We start from the raw sequence: 27,888 nt of genomic DNA on the forward strand, positions 1-27,888 counted from the left end.
CCTCTGGGAAGATAGAAGCCATTCTAGGAGATACATTAATGTTTCCACATTTTGTTAGTAAGTTCCACTTAATGTCTTTCAATAGTAAAATATATCGTTTAGGTCTGCAGTTGTGTAATTTTTAAACTCTGCTATTCATTAAAGTATTGATTATATATTTCTTTTGGAATGTCTGAGATTTGCAAACCTCTGTGTTAAACAGAAGTGTACAGATGCCTGCTTTGCTGAACCTAGAGGTAACCCCTGGTCTTTCTGTCATCTCACAGAGCTCTGGGATCGAGACCTTGGTGGAAGAACTCTGCTGCAGACTGAAAGACCTGCAGAGTGAGCAAGGTGAGCGTGCAGTTCACAAGCAGAGGCCACACTCAGGGATGATAGCCCCAGGATCTAGAGTGAGGAAAACCATAGAATTAATTTTAAAAAAGTGGGGCTGGAGATGTGGCTCAGCGGTAGCGCGCTCGCCTGGCATGCGTGCGGCCCGGGTTCGATCCTCAGCACCACATGCCAACAAAGATGTTGTGTCCGCCGAGAACTAAAAAAAAATAAATATTAAAAAAAAAAAAAAAAAAAGAAAGAAAAAGAAAGAAAGAAAGCAGAAGCAAACCTTTGTGCCTAACATACCCCACCAAGCCAGTGTCCTACTCTGTCATTGGCCCTGTTGTGGATTCTGCCACGGCCCTTGGCAGCCAATTTGTAGAGTTCCCTGCTCCCAGAAGAGAAGAGGGACTTAATCCACTGGTGCCTTCCTAGACAGGAAGATTCCCCCATGTGTGTCTTCACATTGACGCTCAGAGACCAGGAGCACCATTCCCTTCTCCTCCTCCATCCTTACCCCACTGTTATCATCTGCCCATCTATGTGAAGTCCTCTAAAGAGGACACTAGTTACTTCAGGTTTGGAAGAAACTTCTGCTTTGACTTTAATTTTTTAGATAGGCAGACTTGACATGCCCATTAAGTCATTTAGGTCTGGGAACCTCATTGCTGCTTTTCTTGATGACTGTGTGAGACCTAAGAAGGAGGCTCACTCTGAAGGCTGAGGCTCTTGTTTTCTTGCCCTTTTCGTGGTTACTTTGCTGTGCACCAAAGCTTGGCCTCCTGCTGAAGGATCAGTACGATTGATTTTGACCTAAGGCTAAGCTACAAGGATAGCCCGTTGTTTCTGGGTGAGGTGAGACATAGCCCTGGCTCGCCACCTTGTCAAGTAACAGAGCTAATTATAATGAAGGATTTTCTTTACAGATTAGTATTTGTTTAAAAAATGAGTCCATATAAAGTCCATCAGTCAGAATTTTGTGAGAGAATATTTTTGGAATCTAAACAGATGTTCTCCCCATCTGGTCTAATTAATAGTACACAGGGACATCAGCCTTTTAATTAAGCGCCTCTAGAACACCATATCAGTGACAAACAACTCACCTCTCAGCCTGATGTTAAAGTGATTTAGCCAGAAAATTCCTTCTGGCACACTGAAGAAACGCATTTTTATTAAAAGATAAATTGGTCTAGAGTTCTCATTTTTAAGCCACAGAAGCCTGTATCATTTCTGTTTAAAATTAAATGAGAAACTTTAACAATATGGGTATTTATTAACTAGATGTAAGACAAATCTTTCTGAATTTTTGTTTCATAACAGAAGAGAAGATTCACAAAAAGTTAGAGGGGTCTCCCTCTCCAGAGGCAGAATTATCCCCTACAGCAAAGGATCAAGTGGAAATGTATGTAAAAGTGTGCTTTTGTTAAAATCAGACTAATAACTCTATGTGGTTTCCATTTTTGGTTTGTCATCTTCTGTTTAATTTCATATTTCATAATTTAGGAAACATTTACTGAGTAGTTATTAAGTGCTTGACACCTCTTCAGAGGTGAACAAGAGGGTTCTGTGCATTTCACGCATGTTCAATAAATGTTTATGAGATGAATGAGACAAGGAAAGTGGCTGTTTGCCGAGAGAGTCCATTTATGTACTATTACTTTTGAAATTCACAATAGTCCTTTGAGACAGCTGTAAGAAATTATGATTATTCTTGTCCACAAAACAAGAGAACCTAGTTCTCACTTCTTTTTGCAAAGGGAACATGGGCAGGCCCCTGATTTAACCAGACCTGTTTCCTGTACTTGTAGTTCTTTCTTTGTAAATGAATAGTGTTACTGTAATATGCATTATAAGCAGATTTCTTGTTATACATTTTCTTTTAATCTTCTGAACCTCTAAAACCCAAGGAAAAAATGCATTTAGTTGGTTTGTATAGACCCATGCTGTCCAACACAATAACCACAGCCAAGCCAGGCACAGTGGTACACACCTACAATCCCAGCAACTTGTGAGGCTGAGGCAGGACGAATGCAAGTTCAAGGCCAGCCTCAGCAACTTTATAAGGCCCTAAGCAACTTATCGAGACCCTGTCTCCAAATAAAAAAGGGTTGGGGATGTGGCTCGGCAGTTAAGCACCTCTGGGTTTAATCACCAGTGCCAAAACAAAAATCAGACCCACAGGCCATAGGAGGCTATTGAGCACTTGAAAGTGGCTCATTCAACTTGAGATGTACTCTAAATACAAAATTCTCACTAGCTTTCAAAAACATGTAAAGAAGTGTTTAATATGGCATTAGATTGATATTGATTTTACGTTGAAATGGTAATATCACGGGTTTACTTGGTTAAATAAAATGTATTATTGGAATTAACTTCACTCATTTTTCCTTACACTCGTAATAAGACTGCCAGCACATGGGAACATTATGTTTCTGTTGTGCAGCTCTCACATAGATGGGAAGGAGGGTCAAATCCAGGCCCTTGAAAGCATGGCCTCATGGCCACTTCCTGTGTGACTTGAGCACTGCCTCCAGAGTAGCAGTGCCCTCAGTGGCCAGGGCACTGTGCTGCCATCCTGAGATACAGTGATAGGAACGAGGCCAGTCCCATAAGCAGTGCTTTTCTGTAAGGCAGAAATGATTGTTACCTCTACTTTCTAGGTGAGGAAAGTGAGCCACAGAGAGATTAAGCAACAGGCCTAGGGTCACACAGCTAGTGAGTGGCAGAGCCAGGATTTGACCTTAGGGAATGTGGCTTTTGAGCTTATAGTGTTGACTCAGGTGCCATTCAGCTTTCCAGCTACATTGATTTATAACTTTCACAACAGCTTGGTGAGGTAAGTCATATGCTCACCATTTTACAATTAAGAAAATATACCAGAACACTAAGTAATGAGTTTAAATTCACAAGCATAAGTGACTGAGCTGAGATTCAAATTCCAACATTTCCTACTAAAAACACTACATTTTCTTACTTTGTTGTATTTGTTAAAATTTGAGCTTTGGAGATAAAGACTCTCCTTTTACTTATTTTCAGAGTACAGTGCTTATCACAGTGCTCAGCAAAACAGGTGCTTGACGCATGGGGCAGTGTTAATGTACAGTGTGCTTTATTGTGAACCATGTTGGCTAATGGTTCTTGAATGATGTGAGTGCTGACTCTGTTGAAATGAAATATTCCATTTTGCTGACTAGCAGCATTGTTTTCCTGCATTTAACACAGCAAAGTGCTCATTTCAAACTCTTCACTGCTTTTCAGGTACTACGAAGCATTTCCACCACTTTCTGAGAAGCCAGTTTGCCTGCAAGAAATCATGACTGTGTGGAACAAGTCCAAAGCCTGCTCTTACTCCAGCTCCTCTTCATCGTCCACAGCCCTCCCAGCAAGCACAGACACATCATCTCCCAAGGACTGCAATAGCGAAAGCGAAGTCATCAAGGAAAGACGCTCTGAAGTGTCCACTGCTGTGCATGAGAAAGCCCAGGGCAGAGGCAGACACGAGAAGGAGGACAAGCTGAGCAGTGGCCCTGCTGAAGAAAGGACTGCCTTATATAGAAAGCAAATGCGGCACAAACCTGAAGGGAAGGTCCGCCCTCGCTCCTGGTCTTCCGGCTCTAGTGAAGCAGGCTCAAGTTCAAGTGGGAATCAGGGAGAATTAAAAGCATCCATGAAATATGTCAAAGTAAGACACAAGGCACGAGAAATTCGAAATAGAAAAGGGCGGAATGGGCAAAGCAGGCTGTCACTGAAGCACAGTGACAAAACAGAGAGAAGCATCCACGCAGGCGGCAGCAGCAGCAGCAGCGGGTCTGTGAGGCAGCTGTGCAAGCGCGGCAAGAGAGCAGCCAAGGAGACAGGCAGGAGAGATCCAGCCAGCACTGCAGGGAGGGACCTGTATGCAGAGAACAGAAACGACACCGAGTATAAAGAGGAGCCGTTGTGGTACACCGAACCAATTGCTGAATATTTTGTTCCTTTGAGCAGAAAAAGCAAACTAGAGACCACATACCGAAACAGACAAGAGTCAAGTGCTCTGACGTCAGAGGTGGTGGAAGACTTGTCTGAGTCAGTGCATGGTCTGTGTATCAGCAACAATAATACTCACAGAACATACCTCGCAGCAGGTACTTTCATTGATGGTCACTTTGTAGAAATGCCTGCAGTTATAAATGAGGATATTGACCTCACTGGGACCTCATTGTGTTCTCTACCAGAGGACAACAAATACCTAGATGACATTCATCTATCAGAATTAACACACTTCTATGAAGTGGATATTGATCAATCCATGTTGGATCCTGGTGCCTCAGAAACCATGCAAGGAGAAAGTCGGATTTTGAATATGATTCGACAAAAAAGCAAAGAGAATACAGATTTTGAGGCAGAATGTTGCATAGTGTTAGATGGTGTGGAGTTGCAAGGGGAACGTGCAATATGGACAGATTCTACCAGCTCTGTGGGTGCTGAGGGCTTGTTCCTGCAAGACCTTGGCAATCTGGCTCAGTTTTGGGAGTGCTGTTCGTCCAGCTCCGGCGATGCCGACGGAGAGAGCTTTGGAGGAGACTCTCCAATTAGACTCTCTCCGATCTTGGATGGCACAATGCTCAATTCACACTTGCTTGCTGGCAATCAAGAGCTCTTCTCAGATATTAATGAAGGATCTGGTATAAACTCTTGTTTTTCAGTGTTTGAAGTGCAATGCAGTAATTCTGTTTTACCATTTTCTTTTGAAACACTCAACTTGGGAAATGAAAATACAGATTCTAGTGCTAATATGCTTGGGAAAACACAGTCTAGATTACTAATATGGACCAAAAATAGTGCCTTTGAAGAAAATGAACACTGTTCTAATCTTTCAACAAGAACTTGTAGTCCATGGTCCCATTCAGAAGAAACACGTTCAGACAATGAGACATTAAACATTCAATTTGAAGAGTCCACACAGTTTAATGCAGAAGATATTAATTATGTAGTTCCTAGAGTCTCGTCAAATTATGTAGATGAAGAACTTCTAGATTTTTTGCAAGATGAAACTTGCCAGCAGAACAGTAGAACTTCAGGAGAAATTCCTACATTAGTTTTCAAAAAAAGATCTAAGCTAGAATCTGTCTGTGGTATTCAGCTAGAACAAAAAACAGAAAACAAAAACTTTGAAACTACACAAGTATGTAGTAAAAGCAGTCCACACGGAGATGGCTACAGCTCAGGGGTTATCAAAGACATTTGGACAAAGATGGCAGATGAAAATTCTGCGACTACAGTAGAAATAGAAAGAATTGATGACGAGTTGTTTTCCACCGATGTAAATAACTACTGCTGCTGTCTGGATGCTGAAGCAAAGATGGAGACCCTTCAGGAACCTCGTAGAGCTGTGCAACGATCCGAGTATCATCTCTGGGAGGGACAGAAGGAGAACCTAGAGAAGAGAACGTTTGTTTCCAGTGAGCTATCAAAGGTGGACGGTGGGGATTATACTACACCCTCTAAACCTTGGGACGTGGCCCAAGAGAAAGAGAACACATTCATTCTTGGAGGGGTTTATGGAGAACTCAAAACCTTCAGCAGCGATGGGGAGTGGGCAGTTGTACCACCTGGTCACACAAAAGGAAGCTTGTTACAGTGTGCAGCATCTGATGTTGTGACAATAGCTGGAACAGATGTCTTCATGACCCCAGGAAACAGCTTTGCTCCTGGCCATAGGCAGTTATGGAAACCCTTCATGTCATTTGAACAAAATGATCAGCCGAAGAGTGGGGAAAATGGATTAAATAAGGGATTTTCTTTTATCTTCCATGAAGACTTACTAGGAGCTTGCAGTAACTTTCAAGTTGAAGATCCCGGACTTGAATATTCATTCTCTTCCTTTGACTTAAGCAATCCATTTTCCCAAGTTCTTCATGTGGAATGTTCATTTGAACCTGAAGGGATTGCATCTTTCAGCCCCAGTTTTAAACCGAAATCAATCCTCTGCTCTGATTCAGACAGTGAAGCTTTCCACCCTAGGATATGTGGAGTTGATAGAACGCAGTACAGGGCTATTCGGATCTCTCCTAGGACTCACTTTCGCCCAATTTCTGCATCTGAACTGTCCCCAGGAGGAGGAAGCGAGTCGGAATTTGATTCTGAGAAAGACGAAGTAAATATTCCCATTCCTTCTCAGGTTGATGTATTTGAAGATCCACAAGCAGATCTCAAACCTCTGGAAGAAGATGCAGAGAAAGAAGGCCATTACTATGGAAAATCAGAACTTGAATCTGGAAAATTCCTTCCAAGATTAAAAAAGTCTGGAATGGAAAAGAGTGCTCAGACATCACTGGATTCCCAGGAGGAGTCAACTGGGATTTTGCCAGTCGGGAAGCAAAATCAATGTTTGGAATGTAGCATGAATGAATCTCTGGAAATAGATTTAGAAAGCTCAGAAGCAAATTGTAAAATAATGGCACAATGTGAGGAAGAAATTAATAATTTTTGCAGTTGCAAAGCAGGTTGTCAGTTCCCTGCTTATGAAGATGATCCAGTTTCTTCAGGACAGCTGGAGGAGGTATGTCTGTGCACGTCAGCATTTGGCACAGGATTGGATCAGGTATAATCACCACTGTTCATCCTACTACCAGGAATAGCTGAATCAGACAGCAGAAGATAGGGTTCAACTACTGGGGAGACTAGCCCAAATGTCTTTAAGAGTTCTTATGATTTTACCTTTAAGGACGGAAAATGGATTTAATTATAAATTTGAATTAGCAGATATTCTTTCAAAGGAAAGACCTTTTACATTAAATCACAGGATTTGGGATTCTTTTATGTTAACATTCGTGTGCTATATATAGAGCAGAAGCCTACATAGCTGGGCGGCGGCCACGCCTGTGATCCCAGGCACCTGGGAGGCAGAAACAGGAGGACTGTAAAGTCTGGGCCAGCCTGAGCGACTTTCAGACCCGTGTCAAAATAAAAGTGAAGCGTGGGGTAGGGGGATGTAGCTCAGTGATGGACGCACTTGCCAACTGGGGCCTGGCCGCAAGCTCTGTTGAGTCTGTCAAGGGAGGTTCCCAATGACAGTTTTGTTAATAGGAATCATTGAGTCCTCAGCCACATTCCTAAAAGTGGCTTGAGGTTAAGTTGATTGCACCAGAACTAACACTTAAAGCAGTAAACTGTTTCCCAAAACAGCATAGCAGCCTGCCTCCTCCGGCTGCGATTGGACACAGCAGCGCCTGGCCCTTCTCTGGGAGCGGCCAACTAACAGGCAGGGTTGGAGTTTTAGCAGTGTGCCATCTGAGGCGGAGCAGCTGGTGGCCCCCGCGCCCCCCACCGTCTGTCCTGCATGCGAGTCCCACCCACACCATGAGGCCCTCTTCACGTACCCCTTTCCCTGACACTGCCCTCAATTCCTCTTCTCTCCTACCCACCCCACCCTGCATCAGAATTAATTTCTCCATTTTCTTGATGTTCCTGCACGTTGTGGCTCTTTAATTGCACTTCCGTGTCTCACGAGTGAGTTATGCACCTTCTCTCTCACCCGACTGTCGGCTCTTGTGGCTGTGGACTGTGCCTTGCTTATTCTTTGAGTCAGTGCCTAGGTGTGCAGCTGCTTGCCTGTGATTGCAGGAAGCCCCAGGTGACTCGAATCACTGTTCTAGAGATCCCCAAGGGATGAGTTTCATCCCATTCAACACCGAAGTCTGAACTGAGGAAAAATCAGTAATGTTGTTAGCCTTATTTGTTGTTTATTGCCCCATTTTCCTCCTTAAATATTCCTTTATGTACTTTGTATTTCACCTGGTTCCAGATTGGGAAGAAAGAAAAGGAGGAAGGAAGCACGATTCCGCATCACACCACTACCACACTCCTTCGCTTTCTAGTATGTTGACACGTTTACCTGCTACCAGAATTCTGGGTTTTCCTGAAAGCTTTTAGCTCTGGAGGACGTGTGGGTGTCTGAGAGGTCTTGTCAGTGCTTGGAGCTGGGGACGAGAGCTGCAGAGAGTTGCCTGCAGGATGGTTTAGGACCAGGCAGGACTGGGACCTGTGCCCTTCTGCCTTGTCGCACTGCCTGGTCAGTCTCAGGAGCACTACTTAAAGCTTGCTAGTGGTCCATCTGTTTCAGAGCAAGAGGATGAAAATGCAGGGTTTCTAATAGCATTGGTGTCTGGGAGCATAAGATGTTTTTTGAACATGCTTTAATTCAACTCAATAGACATTTATTAGACACCTGTCTCATGCCTGCCTGTCAGAATAGTGAGCCCTAAACAAGACTGTCCTTGCCCATGAGGAGTTCAGACAAGGAAAGGAAACCTATTTGTAAGCAGTTTATTCTGGTTTATGTCTGGTTAAGCTACAGAAGTTGCCAGTGGGTGTTGGCACAGTGCAAGCCTCCCCAGGAGCCACCTCTAGTGCGAGCTCCACTGGGCTCCTCTGGGGTATTTTCTGCATGGATAAGCAAGTACCTGTTCACCTGTCTCCTCCTATTTTTCTCATTTTAACTAAACTGGCATCACACTATAGTCACCCCTCTTCTTTTATTGCCTCCATACTATTCCCTTGTATGGGTGCACCACAATTTAACTGGCCAGTTCCTTATCTTTCAGGGCATTAGGGCCAGCAAATTTTCTGATAATGTGGTAGGTGGAGCAGTGAGTGTGAGCCCAGGAGGCTGTTGGAACCTCTGGAGAATCCTCCCAGGCTTTGAGAGGTGAGGAACGCTATTTATGCACACCTGGGTATCAGGGTCAGAAGGAGGAGGCAGACCTTGTGAACAGAGCGCACGGCAAGGCAGGGGGCCTGCACCACAGGCACACGGGGCGATGAGCTTGGCTCATGGTCCAGGTATAGATGGAAAGTCAGGAGTAGCAGGGGAAGCACTGTGCTGCACTATCTGTTGGTGCATAAATCTGTGGCACAAGTGTCCTTTGCATTCATTTGGTTGCCCACTTGGTGCCAAGCGCTTTGAAGCCCAGAAAAGCAGCAGAAGTCTTCCTCCTCTCTTTTGGGGACTTTCCAGTCCAGTTCAGGGGGGGGGAGGTCTTTTTGCCACAGGCAAACATTGCTCTGTGAAGGTCACCAGTTCTGCAGGCCAGAGAGGGAGTGGGGGTGATCTGGGTGGCAGGGCACCCAGCTCACCTGTGCTGGGGCCAGACAGATTCTTCCCACCCGACTACTGAGGACATGCAGGCCCAGAGGGGTGGGAGGCCTGCCCAGATCCCACAGAAGGGACAGAGCCAGAGCTCTTCCCGCCACTCTGAGCAAAGAGAGTCTCAAAGCAGGACTCGGGTCTCTGCCTTTGGAAGGCTTCCTTTTGCTTTTGCAAGCCGAATGATAGAGGCACAGGGGCCCCTGAGTAAACCAAACCCTGGCAGCTTGCTCTCTCAGAACTTGTATGTCCAGTGAGAATTTAAAGCTGTAAAGCCTGTTCATTTACCTGATTTCCATTTTCCACCTTCTGAAAAATTCCTGAGGCCTGGTGCCTATCGTTCTAGCTACTTGGGAGACTGAGGCAGGAGGATGGCAAGTTCAAGGCCAGCTTCAGCATCACAGCAAGACTTTTTCTCAAAAAAACAAAAAAAGAGCTCAATGGTATAGCACTCCTGGGTTCTATTTCCAGCACTGAAGAACAGAACTGAGGAGGATGTCTGCGGCTGGAAGCATTTATGGTCAGGCTTTTGAGGTTAAGTTTATGTCTTTTTGCTCTCATGCACACCCACCCCCGTTCTGTTTCTTCCATCAAATGTGTTAAGTGCCTCTGAGTGGAAATAAGTAGAGCCCTGCATTTGGGGAGCTACCTGCAATCTTGGGGAGCTAACAGCAAACATATTGTGTGCTGTGTTAGGATATAAAAGGTATCTGAAAGAAGGAGAAGAGTTGGAAGAGGCATATGGTGGGTTGGGAGTGCTGGGAGGAGCTTCCCAGGTTCGTTGAGTGATGCGGCAGGCTTCCTTGCAGAGCTGCCATTAGAGGAAGGCCCTGGAGGGAGGGAGCCCAGAAGACACCCAGAGGCAGGCAGGTGTGTGTGTGTCTCCTCGGGGCAGGCCTGTTCTGTTTTGCTTTGCTTCCTGTTCCCTCTGTCCTTTCTGCATTCCTTTTAGTCACAACCAAACCAGAAGTTGAGTAAAGTGTGAGCTCTTTAGACGATAGATGAGCAAAGTGTGGTCTCTGCCTCACAACCTAAAAGTTGGCAGCAGCTGAGGGGAAGGCTGTCTCAGTGATGCATGTTGGTCATGTTAGTCGTCTTTCTGTTGCTGTGATAAAATACCTGAGAAAAATAGCTTCAAGGAAGAAGGGCTTATTTTGGCTCACAGTTTCAGAGTTTTAGTCCATGGTCAGTTGGTTCCATTATTTTCGGGCCGCAAGCAAGGGAGAGCATCGTGGCGGGGGCAAAGCTGCTCAACTACTGGTGGCTTGGAAGCAAAGAGGGAGAGAAAGGGTTGAGGTACCAGTATTTCCTCCAAGGGCACATCCCTAATGACCTAGCTTCTTGTAATAGTGCCACCGGCTGGTGACCAATCCTTTAACACACGTGGGTTTTGGGGGTCGTTAAGATCCAAACCACAACATTCTGCCATGATGCAAAATGCATTTAGTCCATCTTCAAGAACCCCTATAGTCTAACTGTCCATCATTGTTCAAAAATCCAGGTCCAGAGTCTCCTTTAAATGTCAAGGCAAACTCTTAGCTGTGAACCCCTATTAAAAATTAGGAAACAAGTTATGTACTTTCAGTATACAGTGGCACAGGGTAAACTCCCATTCCAAAAGGGAGGAACATGAAGATAGCAAGGAGGAATTGGACCAACGAAAGACTGGAACTCAGCAGGGTAAACATTAAATCATGTAACTCCTTGTTTGGCATCCAGGGCACAAGGTGGTGTGAGGTGAGCTCCTCAGCTCTTGGGCAGCCCCACCCCACAGCCTTGCTGGCTGTAACCCACATAGACGCTCTTTAGGGCTGGTTCTGCCCACCGCCTGCAGCTTTCTTTGGCAGCCAGTCTAACTTCCTGGCATCTCTAACTTAACTGGGGTCTCTAATGGAGCTTCAGTTTGACTCTTAAAACTTCACACTTCACCCTGTCAGAGGTGCTTGTAGGAACTCCTGACCTGCCAGATGTTGCCTGACCTCCCAGGCTTTGTTTTGAAATCTAAGTGGCAACCTCCATGATCCTGTAACTCTTACATTCTGTATGTCTACAAAACTGTGTCACATAGATGATGCCAGTGCCTGTTGCCAGTTTGAACTTGAGCCAGTGAGCTGCATTCTGAATGCCTTGATGCTGAACAGTGGGACTCCATCAGGGGTGGGGTGGGGTGGGGTGGGGTGGGGATTCAACAGTGGGCCACTGGTCTCAAACAGCAACTTAGAGTCTGAAGTTCCTGCTGATTCCTAAGTTGCCCTCAAGGCATTGTTCCCATTGCCCTGGTCCCACAGTGCTGGGGAGCCAATCCAGGACTCCTGCATGCAAGGCAGACACATCACTGACCGCATCCTCAGCCCTGCTGGTTCGTTTTTAATGGTGCTGATCTCTAGCAACTGTACTCTTCTTGGCTGGGACTTCACTCCTCTTCTGGTCAAGTTTTTCATATCTTTCCACTCTGCTTTCTGCTCCCCATTTTCACAGTAAACCTGGCTAAAAGCCAGCAGTATCCATGCCACTACCTGAGTGCTGTGCTGCCTTGAAATTTCCTCTACCAAATTAATTAGTCCATCCCCTTTAAATTTAGCTTTGCACAAAGTCTCTGGGCATGGACACAATGTAGAAAAGTTCTTTTCCAGAATATATTGAGGTTGGCCACAAGTCCAGTTCCCAATAGAGTCCTCGTTTCTGTCTGCAGCCTTGTTAGCACAGCCTTTACTCTACATAGTCCTATCAGCGTTTTGGTCTTCTGATCTCCCACCAGAATCACCCATTAACTCTGCTTATAGTATTCTAGTCTTTCCTCCAAATTTTTCCAAACTTCTTCCGCCAACCAGTTCTTAAGGCTTCTGAATCACATCACTAAGTATAGTTACAGAAATGACCCTACTTCTCAGTATCAGTTTTCTGTTTGCTTTTCATTGCTTATGGAAAAAATCAACTTAGATTTGGTTAGGGTTGGGTATGGTGGCATACACTTGTAATTGTAGCAGAGTGCCTGTGGATTCAATCCCCAGTACCACCAAAAAGAAAAAAAAAAAAAAAAAAAGATTTGTTTGGCTTATGGTTTCAGAGATTTCAGTCAAGAGTCACTTGGCCCTGTTAAATGCCTACCACAGGAATTGACACTCAAATTGAAGATGCAGAAAGACTCCTAAAATTGTAGTAGAAACTGATAGGCTCTTACCAGTGGTTTCCAACAGGAGAGAAAGGAATTGGTGTGCTCAGTAATATGAGTCTAGGCCCAGGAATTGGTGTGTTCAGTTCTGTAGATGCTGAGAATCTACTTTGTGCTTGGAGATGCAAAGATGATGAGTAAGACGTGGGCCTGCCCTTAAAAAGCTTCCAGTTCGATTCCATTGGCAGCTGGCCTCGGCTTGGCTTGGGCTCCAAGCCCCGTGGTGTCCTGGCCCCCTGGCCTGCTTTCCTGCCATGCCCTATCCTCCACGATGAACTCTCCCTCTCTCATCCTTTCCTTGCTTCCTGTCTCAATAAAGGATTAAAAGATAAGCAGTCTTACTGAACTCACACTAGAAAAATTGATAGGAACTCACACTGGAGCCTGCCACCTCCAGATCCAGCTCTCTGTGTAGTGCCTTGGGATGATAAGAGGATTCTGGCCAGGGGAGCCTTCCTTGCTGCCTGAATGGCTTTAAGTAATATCACAGGACAGGCGAGGCCTTGCCGAGGGCTTCAGGGTGCTGGGAATGGTGTGCCAGGTGCTTTACATGCCTCAAATTCACTGCCTGCCTGCACGTTTCTCACCTCACTTGCATGAGGTAGAACTTTTTTCCTTTGGTCTGGGCATCTATTATCTAACACCAGGACTAGTTTTTATTGTTAGGATAAGCTGCGGAGAAAACAGTGCAGGTTGACTGACCTGGGAAGACAGTACAATTTCCTTCAGTTCCTAATTGAGGAATATATCTGAAAAGATGCATAAAATGAGAACAAAAAGTTTAGTGTTTCTTATGTTGTAAAAGACATGTTATTGAATCAAGCAATTTTAGACCCATAAAATAATTTACAATTATAAGCATAACAGAATCCTATTGGAGAATTGTTTATTAGTTACTAAAACAGTCCAGAACACATAATGTTAAACTCAAATCCACAATGGCACATCTTAAAACAGCAAAGACTCACGCAGAGTCCAGGGCTGCTCCGAGAGAGCACAGTGTAGGGGCCCTGGGCAATACAAAGATGCAGAGGCCAGGCCTCATCTGGGAGAGCTGGGCAGGCAAGTGGAAGGACACCACCAGGGTGCAGGTGCTGACTGAGGCTGACTAGGCATCTCCTAATGAGTACTCTCAAGGACTCTCCTGGGTCACTGAGGAGAGCCGCTGTTGACCACCAGCCACGCTGCCTCATTGCCCAGGTTGGTGGCAGGGTCCTGCTGGGCTTTGAGAGTTGGAGACTGGACTCTGACTTGGGTCCCTCCTGTGAGGCTGGGTGCTTCCACTCTGCCTTGGCCACCGGGGCTCAGGGTGTGAGTTCCCCTGCTCCTCAGGAGTCATGCCCTCATGGCTTTCAGGCAACGCTGTGGGTTTTGAATATGAGTTTGTGATTTGTCTTCTTTTTGTCCCAGCTTCCTTTTGAGTTCTCACCTGAGCAAACAGTTTTTTTCTAAAGAAAAACATTTAGGCTAGTAACTGCCTGTAAGAACCTACCTTGCATCCCATCTCTTCTTTTGTTACCTCCTGCCTGATGTGTGAAGAAGAGGCCCCCATTCTTTAGAACACCTCAGGCTCAGGGTGAATGTTATCTTTGTGCACTGCTGAAGTCAAGAAATTTGCCTTAGTTTAGGTGTATTTCCTGTTCTGTTGTAATTTTGCCTTGTTAAGAGTTCTCTGGGCTTGCAAGATGGTCATTCCACTTACAGTGTGAGTGCTTTTTAAAGAAGACTTTCTTTTTTTTTTTTTTTTGTAGGAAAAAAAAACAGTTTTGTACAAGAGATGAAACAATATGAATTCAAAACTTACAGATAAGGGTTAGCTCTATCACTCAGTGGAAGACTTTCTTTATTTTCTACAAACATGTTGGCCTTTTTTCTTTACCATATCCAGAACAGTAAAAAAAAACTCACCAATTTAAAAATCCTGGATTTGGGGTCGGGATGTAGCTCAATGGGGGAGTGCTTGTTTGGCAGGCACAAGGCCTTGGGTTGAATCTCCAATACCACATACACACACAAAAAAAAGCCCTGGGTTTTAGTCCATAATTAATAAATAAAACTTATATTTTTACCTCTATCCTGAAATTTATCAACGTTTTCTATATTTCGTTTAATCTGAACAGTTTCCTGTATTGAACACTAATGTACAAGAAATGAATAGAAGTCAAGAAAAGCAGACCTGGTGGGAAAAAGCCTTGTACTCTCCTCTCTTCCCTGCATCAGAGTGTGAAGGTAAGGAGGCCTGTGTTATTCATTATGCATTCAGACTTTGAGTTCATTAAGAGCAGTAAGTTTTCTGGCGGTGACTATCAGTCCAGGAAACTCTTAGAGGGTTTTCTGTGGCCAGTGCTTTGCCACGCTCTGGGGATACAGCGATGAGTAAGAGCCAGACTCCCCTCTGGAACTTAGCCATGGGCTGATGGAGGGAAAGGACAGGAAATTCATGAAAAGTCCAACCATTGATGAGATGCATACAAGCTATATGGACTTGGGGAGGAAGAGGAAACGAGGCAGTGCCTGGGAAGAAGAGGGTGAGGGAACTGGGGCAGGCAGAAGGAGCAGGGAGCCATTGTGTTCAGCTGGGCTGTGGTAGACGGGGGAAGGTCCTGTCGGGAGTTGAGGGTGTAGGGAGGGCCTGATGAGGGACTTCAGTTTGGAAAGCGTCAAGGTCGGGTGTGTGTTTAGGACACTTGCAGCAGCAGTGGAGATGGAACTGGACCTGCAGGTCATCTGTCAGGGTGCCTGGGCTGTGGCAGAATTTGGAGTGGTGAGACGAAGGTGTGAACTGAGATGGTGGCAGTGGCAGGGATAAAGGGAACATGATCAAGACGTGTAGAGATGTGTTTGTCAAGCAACTTCCTGTGAGGAGTGAGCACCAGATAAAGACGGGGAGATGGTTGCCAGGGGGTGGCAGCTGCTGATTTGGGAGAAAGGTCATGAGTTTGGGGCATGTTCTGAGAGCACCATCCGAGCCTCCCAGGTGGACCTGTGCAGAGCTATAAGACATTTCTACCTAGAGTCTGGGGAGAAGCAAGAGCTAAAGAATCATCTGTGAGGGTGAGGTCAGGCTGCTCAGCCTGCCTGGCTCCTGGCCTCCTGGCTCCTGCATGCTGGTTCCTTACCAGTCTCTCCCGTCAGAGCCCTGCAGGGCCACGGTGCTCTCGTATGTGTTCAGGGGTTTGCTTCTGTCACACTTGCCCACAGTCAGCCTTCCTTCCTATGCCTGGGCAGAGCCGATGGGACAGAGGCAGGGTTAGCACCGAGACTCTTCTTGGGGGTGGTCTGCTTCTCATTGGTCTGCAGCTGTGGCAGCTTCCCAAGTCCTTTCCTTCTCCCCAGGGGTCCCGAGAAGAGCAGAGGGCCGAGTCTTCATGTGGCTTCTGATTGTCTGGGAGCCCCGTCCAAGGTGGTGGCTGCTCCTCTCCTGTGTTAGCTAGTGGCTTGGCGGCCTCAGGGTTGGCAAGCTGCTCTGTGGCAGCCTGGCAGGGTCTTAGGCCTAGTTCCCAGAAGAGGAAGCTATGTATCAAGGTGGGCAATTTGCCCAGATCTTGCAAGTCAACTGTTAAGCGTGACTGGAGGCCAGGTTGTATATCCTGTGGTCCAGAAGTTTTGTCCTCCACCACAGCAGTCTGTGCTTGGCACTGAGCTGGACTCCAGGGTTGGGGCAGCACAGACCTTGTCTTCCTGAACATATAGCCTGCAGCTGGGTCAGGACAAGACAGGTGCAGGTGCAGGGAAGCAGGTGGGAAGTGCCAGAGCTATGCACAGAAAGAAGAGCCCCAAGAGACGGGTGCTTGCTGTCTCGTGGTGGGAGACCTTTCCTCATAGCAATTTTCCAACACACTCAGCTCATGCTTCCCTTACTTGAGTTCAGTTTTCTGCCTCCAAAAGTGGAAATCCAGCTCTAGCTCCTAACTCTAGGTCCCTGGTCACCTGCACAGTCTTTCAGTAGCTGCTAGCAGATGAACGTCCATGGTGCTTTTGTGTGTGAGGTGGGGTGGCACTAGAGGAACACTCAGAGGACAAATAGTGGAAGAGCTAAATCCCATGCATTTGCCCTGCAGTGACATTATGAAGCACCCCTCTTTTGACTTACAGGATGGGGACAAGTAGCCTCAGGAGAGGGTTAGCCAAGAAAACAGGTAGCCCCTCACCCACCAAGCAGAACTAGCCAGGGACTTCTGTTCCAGTGTTACAAGTGGTTCATAACAGGCATGTGCTACCCTGGGCCAGTGGCTGGCCTGGAGCCCTCTGGGTTGCTGGGAAGGGGGGATTGTTCCCTTTTACAGTAGGGTGCAGAGACAGGCTGGAGGTGGGGCTGCTTGTCCTGGCACCCATCAGGCCTGAGAACACACGCCCTTGGCGCTCTGCCCTCACCTGTGTTGCCATGGTAGGTGCTTCCACTCTGCAGATGCGTAGCTTTATTCTGCTGGACACTGTTCCAGGCTCTGGGAACACAGGCAAACTGTCCCACTCCTCCTATTCAAGGGCCTTCCGAGCAGGGACTTGAGGGCATGGTGCAAACCACTTAGAGCTGGGGCTCTACAGGGAGAGAGGCCAAGCAGAAGTGTGGCTGCGGGGGGGGGGGGGGAGACAGCTCAGGAGTACAGTGGGATGAGGCCAGCCAGGGACTGGCAGGGAACTCACAGAGCCTTGAGACTCTCCAGGGCTCTGGGAAACGGCTTCTTGGTACTTCGAAGGCCCATTTGATGTCAATGTGTGTGGCCTTAGCCTTGCAGAGCAAGCCCTGCAGGGGAGCAGCACAGATAGTGGCCAGAGCCCAGTGCCACTGTGTCCAGCTGCTCAGCCTTGGCAGTACCTAGGTCTTCCTGTGTCTCCACTGCTGTATTTCTAAGGACCTAAAAGGAATGCCTTCCTGGTAGCTGTGGAGTGCCCAGTACCTAGAGCAGTGCCTGACACATGCATGTCACTCAAAACCTGGTGGAGCAGTAGGAAAACAAGGACAGCAGTTCACCATTGCCCTTTCCCGATTCCCTGCATGAAGGGGCAGAGGATCTCTCCACCTGTGAGCATATTCTATTCTAGGGAACAGCCTCCTGCCCCTCATAGCCCTCCCCTGGCAGCAGCGGGGAGGGGTGCGGGATGAGTGGCAATTGGCCAGGAGGGGTGAGACAGGGTCTCCAGCCTTATCAGAGGGTGGTGGCCCTCTCTGCAACCATCCCAAAGCCTGTCCTGGCCAGCAGCTGTAGAGGGTGTGATCACTGTGTCACCCTCTGACGTGCCTTGCATGTGAATGGCGTAGCATGGAATCAGCTGCAGCCTGACCAGCCTGGGGCCTAGGCTGCTCTCCTGACCTGACTTAGCAATTCAAGTGCCTGCGGCTGCCAGATCCCTTGGCCCAGGTCCACCCCCATGGAAAGGTGGTGCAGTGCTCCTCAAGGCCCATCTTGTCCCCGTGGCTGTGGGTGGGGGAGTCTTAGCATCTGCTTGGCGCCTCATGTTAACACTTGTGGAGGACCAGGTGTGGAGGGCTCACAGGTCAAACCCAGTGCTGCTGGAGTCCTCCCCACCCTTCACCGTGCCTCTGCCACAGCGGCCTTCTTCAGGGAGTTAGGGAATGAGGTGCTGCTGGAGAGCAGCTCCAGAGACCAGAGCCCCCGGGTGACCTGGGCATGCAGCCCAGGCAGAGAACGGCTGTCCTCCCTGGGTTCGATTCCTTTCCATCCAGTGGGCCACTTGTGCAGTTGGAACTCAGGCCTGACTTCCTTCCCCGCCTCAGAGATGGTGTGAACTCGTGTTAGCTCGGTGTTGAGTCAGAAGGAGGCCAGGACACTGCCCCCCTGTGTCTCCTCACTGCACCTCCCTCTGTCCGGGCTCCTCTGTTCCTGTGTTTTATGAGCATATCCATGGTGCATCGTCTGTCTCCTCCATTCCACATTCCTTCTTGAGAGCACAGACCTCGTTGGTCCTTTTGTCCTGTGTCCCCAGGGCCTGTCCCATGGCAAGTGTGATGGTGTACTGTTGAGTGACCGTCTTGTGGTGGAGCAGTAGGAGTACCAGCTTACGCTGGCCTGGTTTTAAGAACTCACTCAAGAGTGGCGGGTCCAAGAAGCTGCTGTTGGTGCGGCTTTCTTCTCACACACACCTGGCCAACTATGCTTTTAATGACTACCTAAAATCTCCAGAGGGTTGGGAGACCTAGCTTTTCAGTGAAAACGGAACAAGAATGTGTGTTTCATAACTGTGTCTTAATGGAATTTCCCCTTTCCCTCTCTTCCCTTCTCCACTCAAAATGATTAAGAATGTTATACAAATGCCAAGGGAGAGAATGGTATAGAAGAGTATCCAGATGTTAAAGAAATACCCAGTAATGAAGAGCGTCTGTTAGATTTTAATAGGGTAAGTGGACTGTCCTCCTCGTTATTAACATAGAATGACTACCACCTCCCCTATCTCTCTAGTCAGAAACCTGGGAGTCCTGGGACATGCCACCCCACCCCAGGTGCAGACTTCCTCCTCTCTGGCCCTTCTTTGGGCCTGTGGTCTGCCTCACGACCCACCTTGATGATCTCTGGCCAAGCTTCCTAAGGAGCCCTGGCTTTCCCAGCCTTTCCTTCCCAGGGCTGCCACAGAGCATTTCTCAATGCACTGCTGGTCCCTCAGTGGTACCCCTTTCATCTTTCGAGGCATGCCCCAGGGGAGACCGTCCTGGGGCCAGTTCTGCCTGTCCAACCTCTTGGGGGCCTTTGCCACACCCTGTGCAGCATCCTACTGGCCTGGCACCCAGCTGTGTGTGGCTTCTGATGTCTGCCTCCCTGATGGGCCAGTGAGCGCCTTGGGACAACAAGGCCTGGCTGGGCCTGGTTCAGTGAGTCTCAAAACTTGCCGTTAGGCAGACAGGTGAATGGCCTTGGGAAGCTCCTCTGCCTCCCAGTGTTGATCTTGCGTGTCAGCTCAAGTCCAGTGAGGGCTCTCCTCAGGTGCCCTTTGGTGTTGGTACCGTGGACCTGTCAGACTGGGCACGGCAAGGCTGCCTCATGAGGCCTCTCCAGGGATTTTGCCTCAGTGAACAGCTCCTGTCACCTGCCCCACCAGCCTCAATCCCCAAACCTAATCAAGAGCTACTCCTCAGCCCCTGCTCTCACCCCCAGGCAGTGTGCCTTCAGCCTCTTCACCTCCCCTCTACCCAACTGGGCCACACCACTGCTCCCAGTCCACAATAGCTGCCACTCCAGCTTCCTCTTCCCACTTCCCCCGACCTCTCCAGCCAGCAGTGCAGGGTGGCGTCACAGCACCCTGTGCACTAGGCTCTGCTGGCATGTCCACCTTACACGGTAGGAAACTGCAGCGTCTAAAGAGTACACACTGGCAGGTGCAGTGGCCACTCCTGTCATCCCAGCAGCTGGGGAGCTGAGGTAGGAGGATAGCAAGTTCAAAGCCAGCCTCCGCAATTCAGCAAAGCCCTGAATTTTATTTTCCAAAATAAAAACTAAAATAGGCTAGGGGTGTGGCTCAGTGGCTAAGAGCCTTGGGTTCAAGTCCTAGTACAAAAAGAAGAAGAAGAAGAAAGAGTAAATGCTATTATCTAAGGTTGTGGAGACACTGATTCAGTATGGACCTGATCTGTGAGCCCAGCAGTCAGACTGTAGGACACACATTCTACCCGCTGCACTGGGACAGAATCCAGACTTCCTGTGTGCCTGTGAGGCCCTGTTGTTTTGCCCTCTCTGACCTCAGGTCCCGACACTCTCCTCGCTCTTTGGCTTTCTGTGCTCCTGCTTCAGGGGCTCTCAAGAAGGGGCAATGCTGCCATCTGGAAGTGGGGTGGGGCTGGTCTAGTGGCGATGACAGGGAAGGGAGTGTTGCTAGTTGCCATGACTGCCAAGGGGCTGCCACTTGCATCTAGTGTCCTGGAGACCAGAAATGCTAGCCATCTGGTGGGGGCAGTCTCATACAATATTATGTGCATTCACGAAGACGGGACCCAGTTCAGAAGCACTGCCTTGAGGCAGCCATGAGCATGCGCTCTGCCTCTCCTCGAAAGCTGTGCCTTCGGCCACTCCGTGCCCTCCCCCTGTGCTGTGCATCTGCAGTCTGAAACTGTGTGTGTTGGTCTGCTTGTCGGTCTTCACTGGAATGCGAGCCCCAAAGGGTGTAACCTTGCTGTCCTGCAGCAGGCAAGCCTTAGTGGAAGTTAAGCAACCCTTTTACCCTACCCTGCAGAGGCACGTTGGTCCAAGTGACTGATGTGCAGAGCGAGGGCCGGGGTCCTTCCTGGGCTAAGGGAGATGTGCTCTTGAGGCAGTGGAGCTTGTGCTGCTGTGCGGCGCAGCAGGACGCCAGGGCCTCCTTCTTCATCTCTGTGTGTGAACAAAGGGTGCGTCAGCCCTTTGGAGGCAAAATCTGATTTTGATCTGTTGAAAATTGTTTCTTGACTCGCAGGTGTCTTCTGTTTATGAAGCAAGATGCACAGGAGAGAGAGGTTCTGGGGCGAATCCAAACGGCCTCCGCAGGAAGACATGTTCCAGCGCCAGCTCCAGCTCGGGGGACTCGGGCTCCGAAGGTGGTGGCGAGTGGGTGGGCCCCAGTGAAGAGGACCTCTTTTCCCGCACTCACCTCTAACCTGCAGAGTAGTACGAATTATTTTTAAACCATATGTGATGGGAATTGCCCTTCTGTGAGGCCTGTTAATCTAAAGCAACAAATAGGTTTCTTCTTCAATTAACTGATTCAGATCAGTAATTATCTTTCTCTTCTTGCTTATTTTAGAGTTGAGGACAGCTGTCCTGTTGAAGATTTTTTTTCCAAGCTGTTAAATTCTTGGCTATTTGAAATAGACTAGCTTGTGTTGTGGAATCCAGATGGGTGTGCATGTGCTTGTCGTAGAGGTGCCGCTGCGCCTGCACCATCCCTGCAGCCCCGCCCCTCACTGCAGTCATGTCGGTACACCGTCGCATCGCAGTGTCCACACCACTCCTGCTGCTCAGAGACGTGGCTTTGTTCTCAGTCCCTGGGAGATGCGTCCTGCCCTCTGTGGATCAGGCCTTTGCGAGGGCAGGAGGGAAGCCTGAGTGACATGGCCATAGTCTCCCTTCAGTCAGATCTCATGTGCATTCAAAGTAGAAACCACAGAGGCGTGCTTTTAGAGACCCACCAAATACCGCGTTTCTGTCTTAGGATCCCCCACCCCAAAGTATCATGAAGATACTGTGGTTTGTGACTTTTTTGCTAACTGAAGATGCTAAGGACTTGGGCCGTGGGGTGGTAAATGAGGCAGAGTGGGGTGAGACACCCACCCTGCCTGCCCCGAGCTGGTGTTGCAGTGCGTGGACACCAGAACGCCGTCAGGGCTCTTCGTGGTGAGTCTGACAGCACACAGTGAGGACCTTGGTTGCACATTTTATTTTCTGGTGACTACATTAAATTAAAGCCCCCAAAACTTGAAGTTATAAACATTTGACATGAGATAAAGGCCACCTTATCACCCCAAAGAAATCTTTGGCTGCTGCAGCTAGCTGCTCTTGTGGCTGTGATGGAATGTAGCTTCTTATATCATCTTGTGTTGGAGAGAAGGTTCTGGATGAGTTGTGTGTGCGGTGGGTTGGGTGGGTAGAGTAGTTTTCCCACATGCCCATGTGGCCCCTCATGTGACCTGCTTTGCAGCACCTTGGTGAGTCTGGGAGTCGGTGCACCTCGTGCAGGTCGAACTTGTGCGTGCAGACGCCTCCTCGAGCTCTCCCAACACCACAACAGTTTGAAGCCAGGAGGAGCACTATCTGCAAAGCCTGGACGTTTTAGGTTGTTTTTCTCTTTTAATCAGTGCATCATTTTAAAAACACCTAATCTGTGAAGTCAGTTTAGCATCTGTGATATCGGGAATGGCGGTGATGCCCGACGTGGCCGAGACAGCTTCACCACTTGCTTCAGGCAGCAGACGCACCTGATTAGCTAGGAGCTGAGCTGCCTGTGAAGTACCTGACTTGCTTTGAGCATGTGAGTTTATCGCCTTTTTCCCAATAACAGAAACACCGTGGAAGGCTGTGGAGTCGCTGAGGCTCCGTGTGTCCTCACCATGAGAGGCCTGATGTGATCCTCTGGTGCCATCTCGCCGTCGTGGGGGTTTGTCTTTATACAGCACATCTTTTGACACTTTACAGTGGGTTTGTGTGTGCGTGTGTGCATGTGTGAGGTTTTATGTTGCTATTATTTATTTACAGACATCAGATAAGTTTTTATGTATTTTTCTTTTTTTCTGGAGCTTCCTAAAAATTTATTAGCATCTGCACTGAAATATAATTTAACAGCAACAGCATAAAAGGATTGGAAGTTGTAAAATTCCTAAAATCACTGCGGCAACGATGATCTTAGAAATCGTTGCTTACGTAGCAGAGACCAAATAAGTAGATTTCAGACACAACCTTGAGCTTAGTTGGTTTTGGACAGCTGCTGTTCATCAGGAAAGGGCTCCAGGTGGCAGAGTGCCGACCTCCTCAGGCCTGGGACGGTGGAGCACCTTCCACAGGGAATGGGGACGGATAATAGATGGGCCAAGGGATTAACAAATTCTGTATTTATTTGTTTTAATAGTTAAGTGACTAAAACTCAGAGGCTTTCAGCAACAGAGTTGAAAGTGTGGTTTTTAGTTTTGTGAATGGATGATCACAAAAAGCATTAAAAAAATAAAGTTGGCAAACGCTGAAGCGCACTGTGGTATGAAGCGCGTTGCATCTCCATGGCACTGAAGTACCAGTTTCCATTCCTGGGCTGAGATTTTTTTCCCGTGGTTGTATTGTTCTGATTTCACGTACACCAGAGTAACTGATTTTGTTTGTTTGTTTGTTTTGTTTTCTTGTGGAGTTAACACCAAATAAAAAGTTTTAAAAAGAGTGCGTTGTCTTTATTTATCATCTCAAAGGTTCTTTCATGTAGGTCCCAGCTTCTGTGTCTGCCTGTGAAGCAGCTAGTAGTGGCCTCATCAAACATCAGCAGTGCCTTGTGGGGCACCAGGGGCAGAGACACCCTCCCCGGAGTCCCCCAAGGCCATGCTGGAGCAGGCTGCACCGCCCTCCTCACGGGTATGCTGGGCTGCCCACAGGAGGTGTGCCCGAGGTGGAGCAGTGCCTTCCTGGTGGCTTGCCGTGGTTCCCCGAGTGGCTGTGTGCACTGTTGCCCCTACCCGCTGGGGTTCTGGCACGGTGTCTACATAGTGCTTCCCAGATGCCTGTGCCTGCAGGAGAGGGGCCAGTGCCGAGGTGGCCTATCACCCAGGCTCTGACCTGTTCCCGTCCCCAGGAATTCTGATATCATAGAACTGTAGAATTAGGAAAGGCCTTTCTTTACCTCTATCACCCAAAGAACTCAGGCCACTGCTGTTGCAGCTGACGCTGCTGTCTGTCACCATGGTTTCAAGGCACATGCAGTAAGTGGCCATGGCACTGCCCAGGAGGCCTGTGCCTGCACCAAACCCAGAACAGAGAGGAAGCCCAGCCCCCAGCTTCTCTTCCAGGCAGCTGGTCAGGTGACCTCTCAGCCTGGCACTGTTGCCTCAGAGCCTCTGCAGCCGTAGCCACTGGTGTGGGTGATTACAGCATTTCCAGGGACAGTTGCTTCACATTGTCAGGCTAGCAATGACGGTAATGTTACCACCGCCTAACATCAGATGGTGCTCACAGCATCAGCTGATGTGAGCTGGGGGCCCCTGAGTGCCCGGAGTCTTCCATGCACTCTGTGGTGTTGGCCAACCCTGTGAGACAGGTAGAGTTGCCCCTGCACAGGTGGGTAAACCGAGGCACCATGAGCTGTTGGGCCCGTGATTCTAGACTCCATTGGATGCTCAGGTTGCACCTCCCATCCTCCCTCCACTGGTCAGCAGCACCCTCGGAGGGCACTTGCCTGGCCTGTGGCCCCAGGCCCCACAGAGGCCATGGACCACTGTGCTGTCTAGGTATTCACCACAGTCATGTCACCCTCTCACCTTGAAGGGAAGTCACATCAGCCTTTTGAGATGGCAAACCAGCTTCTGCAGTCCCTGGATCCCATGGGAGCCACGAAGGCGGGGACCAAGGGCAACAACAGAACCAAGTGTCCATCAGAGCTGAGCCAAGGGCCTGCAGACCACCATCCCTGTCAGGGAGACAATGATGCGGTCTTGCTCCTCACATTACACCCAGGGACCACTAGGGGCCCCAGGAGTCCGAGAGGCCTGTTGGAGGGGGACAGAATAGGCCCCACCCTTTGGCCTGTCACCCTTAGGCCCTGTTACAGATGGGGATAGGGTCCCCTTTTAGATAGTCTCAAGGCTTAGATGAGGCCACTATCAAAGCCGAGGGCCATCTGTCTGCTGGTCCTCAAGAGTAGACCAAGGCCAGGATCCTGGGTCAATGTGTGTAGGGGCTGCTCTTCCCCTTCGTTGCCACCTGGGAAGGCACCGTGGGAAGGGCCCTCTGCACCAGCTGGGCCTCTATCCCAGGGCCTGGGAAGGCCTGGTGCCCGAGTCCTGGGGCAGGGGACACAGGACAGCACTGGACTCTGGGAGCTCCTGTGTTCTCCAGCCTGCTCACTGACCCACCTGCATGTGCACCATGTTGGGTCCTCCCCGGCACACCTAGGGTACCCATCGCTGTGGCCGGGAGTCCAAGGGACTGGCCCAGATCACTCACCAGTGGTGGTGAGCTGGAGGCTGCTGTGGATTCATCAGAGCCCCAAGTGAAGGTCCCCACAGTGACCCCCACATCTGGTTAGGGGATTGAACCAGCTGTGGAGCTAAGAACGCTGCTATGGATCTGCCTGGACACAGGCCTGTCCTCCTTGGGACCACAGGCTGGGAACCTGAGCAAGACAGCATAAGATGCCCAGTGCTGGCCAGCTTCATGCCAGAGCCAGGAGCGTCCTCCCTTACTGAAGAAGGAATAGTCCTGTGAGGACCTGGGCCCTCTGTCAAACCCAGACTCAAGCCAAGGACGTCCTGCGCTCAGTGGGGCCTCACTGGTTCTCACACGTCTTTGGGCTCTGCCCCTAAGCAATGAGTGGCTGGCCTCTTGTCAGGGGCCTGAGGGCACCCTCTGTGGCTTTTCTCAGGATCCAGTTCCTGGTGGTCAGAATGTCAGACATAACCACCATGTCCTCCCACAAACTGCCCTGCAGACCCACGATAACTGGAACAGCACTCCTCCGCGACCCCTGGAGGCTGCCTGATGCTCTGGTGCTGTGTGCCGCTCTCTCCCCAGGCCACAGATGGGGAGGTTGCGCAGAAAGGTCAGGACCCTGCCTGGGTGACAAAGTCTTTTGTGACAGACCCTGGATCTTGGCAGCAGCACTGCACTGTGAGGCTGACTCCAGCCCTTCACACCTGCGCTGGTCACTCATGCCCGAGCTGCTCTTGGTGTCCCACCTCTGGTAGCCTAAGCTTGCCTGGCAGCCCTGCTGCCCAAAGTGAGCCTGGCCTCCTTTCAGGGGCTCTGTGTGTTCCTCCTCCCCTGCTTCCCCAGGCTCACTTACCTTCTACCTCCTCTTCCCAGGCTGGGGAGGACCTGGAGGGACGCGGGCCCAGGGAGGTCCCTCTGCTTGCAAACAGGTCCTACTTCTTGCCAGGCCTGAGTGGCATCCCATGTGGACAGATGGCAGGCTGTCTGGACAGGGCTGCTGGGCAGAAAGCCTAGTTTTCCGACTGCTTCTTTGCCTTGACCTTTCACAGGCATCAAGTGGGAACGGGGACAGCAGGTTGGAGTTGTTGGGGGGCCGAGGTTGTCTTCATTTTAACATTAAGCTGCTAACAGTGAGGAAAGAGAAGAGGAAAGAGAAGCCTCCTGGGCCTTGGGCTCCCCACCTGTGAGAGCTGGGTTGCTTCCCATGGAGGCAGAAGGGAGAATTCTCGGAGGTGTCCCAGGAGGGTGTGGCATCAGGCCTGGCGTGGAATGTCCAGTATTTGTGGAGAGAGAGAGGATGTGCCCCAGGCTGCCTGACACTCCTCCCACCTGGGTATGTAAAGTCCTCATTTGGACATCAGAGGAGAAGCCCCCAATCCAACTGTGCACCCATCAGGTGTGCTACAGATGTTGACTTCCAGTAATATTAAAAAGGCAGGCAGCGGTTTTACGCCCCCATTTGAAGAATGGAGTGGCTTTTTTTTGGCATTAGCAAGGCCAGCAAGTTCCTGACTGGGTGGGCTGGTGCTCTGGGCCCAGGAGCAGGGTGGAGGCAGGTGGCTGGCAGCCACGATGATGTTCCAGTTGAAGCATCTGGTAGACTGCTGATGTGGTTGATGTGAACTGGGGTCTGAGGTGGTGGTAAAAATGAGAAAAGAATGAAGCTGGGCATGGGAGAGTCAATCGGAGTCACCACTGCAAATAGGGTCTGGCAATTTCAGTTCATGAAACCAGGACCTATCCTGTGCTAGGCCCCAGCCCTGGGATCAGTAGTGACTTTCATTCTTCTGGACCAAGAAAGCTCCTTCCACCTGGTTCCATGGTAATGAAGGCAGCATGGCTTCTCTTTAGTCTCCTTGGTAAACCGCAGTCTCTCTAGGCTGCCTGGGCACAGCCCTCAGGTCTGCAGGAGTTTGAGAAACAAGTGGCGGCCCCTCCCAGCTTCTGTAGCCGTCTTCCTTCCTTGGCCCTTACTGGCCTGCCCGGCAGCCCTGCAGGGACCTTGTGAAGTCAGCTGGCTGGCTGTACACAGTGAAGCCTGCTGGCCCCAGCTCTGCCCTGACCAGCTGGGTGGCAAAGACCATGGGGTGTCTCTGGGGAGGATATGGGAGGGGTGGGGCACTGTAAGCGACTTTACATATCCAAGGGGGTGTGCCTGCCTTCCTGCGCGAGGAGTTGCACGGTTCATCTTCAGGAGACATGTGAGGGTCTGTTTCCACCTCATGTCTCTGCAGACCAGTTGTGGACATGCATTTCCCCATGGGCAGTATCTGACCCTCCATGGGGCAGCCGCAGATCAAAGCAAGCAGTGGAAGCCCCAGTTGGGCACAACCTCCCTGAGACTGGAGCCCGAGTGTGGCATGAAGTCCCTGTCGATGACAAGAAACAGGGTCTCCCTCCTCTTTCCTGGGCCAAGCCCACTCAAGCACTAGGGGAGCCAGCCAGGAAGGCCTATGGGGCAGCACAAAGGGTCTGGCCATCTCCACCTATGACCTCACTCCACCTGTGCCCTACAGCAAGTCAGTCACTGGGGCCACTGAGTGGCCTCAACTGCAAAAGTTTGACTTCCGAGACTAAAAGGAGTAATGTGAGCTGGGGTTTGGCTCAGTGGGAGAGCTTGGAATGTAGGAGGCCCTGGGCTCCATTCCCAGAACCTTAAAAGGAATGAATGA

General features: G+C 49.4%; 1 protein-coding gene and 1 non-coding gene across 9 annotated transcripts in view; both read left to right on the forward strand.

Annotated features, from left to right (window-relative positions):
- Kiaa0232 (KIAA0232 ortholog) overlaps positions 1–23,458 on the forward strand; it is an 82,131-nt gene extending 58,673 nt beyond the window's left edge. Inside the window, exons 4-11 of one of the 8 annotated variants that reach the window (XM_026395347.2) lie at positions 267–333; positions 1,636–1,717; positions 3,574–6,898; positions 8,102–8,173; positions 14,735–14,843; positions 18,874–18,971; positions 21,015–21,205; positions 21,342–23,458. In XM_026395347.2, the coding sequence (XP_026251132.2) occupies positions 267–333; positions 1,636–1,717; positions 3,574–6,898; positions 8,102–8,173; positions 14,735–14,843; positions 18,874–18,971; positions 21,015–21,194 (3,933 nt within the window). In that variant the 3' untranslated portion in view covers positions 21,195–21,205; positions 21,342–23,458. Of the gene's footprint in view, positions 1–266; positions 334–1,635; positions 1,718–3,573; positions 6,899–8,101; positions 8,174–14,734; positions 14,844–18,873; positions 18,972–21,014 lie in introns of all 8 variants that reach the window. The other 7 variants (XM_077803089.1, XM_077803088.1, XM_026395346.2 and 4 more) reach the window with 7 other exon arrangements.
- Positions 23,459–26,782: 3,324 nt separating this feature from the next.
- LOC113187509 (small nucleolar RNA SNORD104) lies at positions 26,783–26,852 on the forward strand. The gene has a single exon (XR_003301428.1). It is a non-coding gene; the product is annotated as a small nucleolar RNA SNORD104 (small nucleolar RNA).
- The last annotated feature ends 1,036 nt before the right edge of the window (positions 26,853–27,888 follow it).

This window comes from Urocitellus parryii, chromosome 10, assembly GCF_045843805.1.
Source record: "Urocitellus parryii isolate mUroPar1 chromosome 10, mUroPar1.hap1, whole genome shotgun sequence".
NCBI lineage: Eukaryota > Metazoa > Chordata > Mammalia > Rodentia > Sciuridae > Urocitellus > Urocitellus parryii.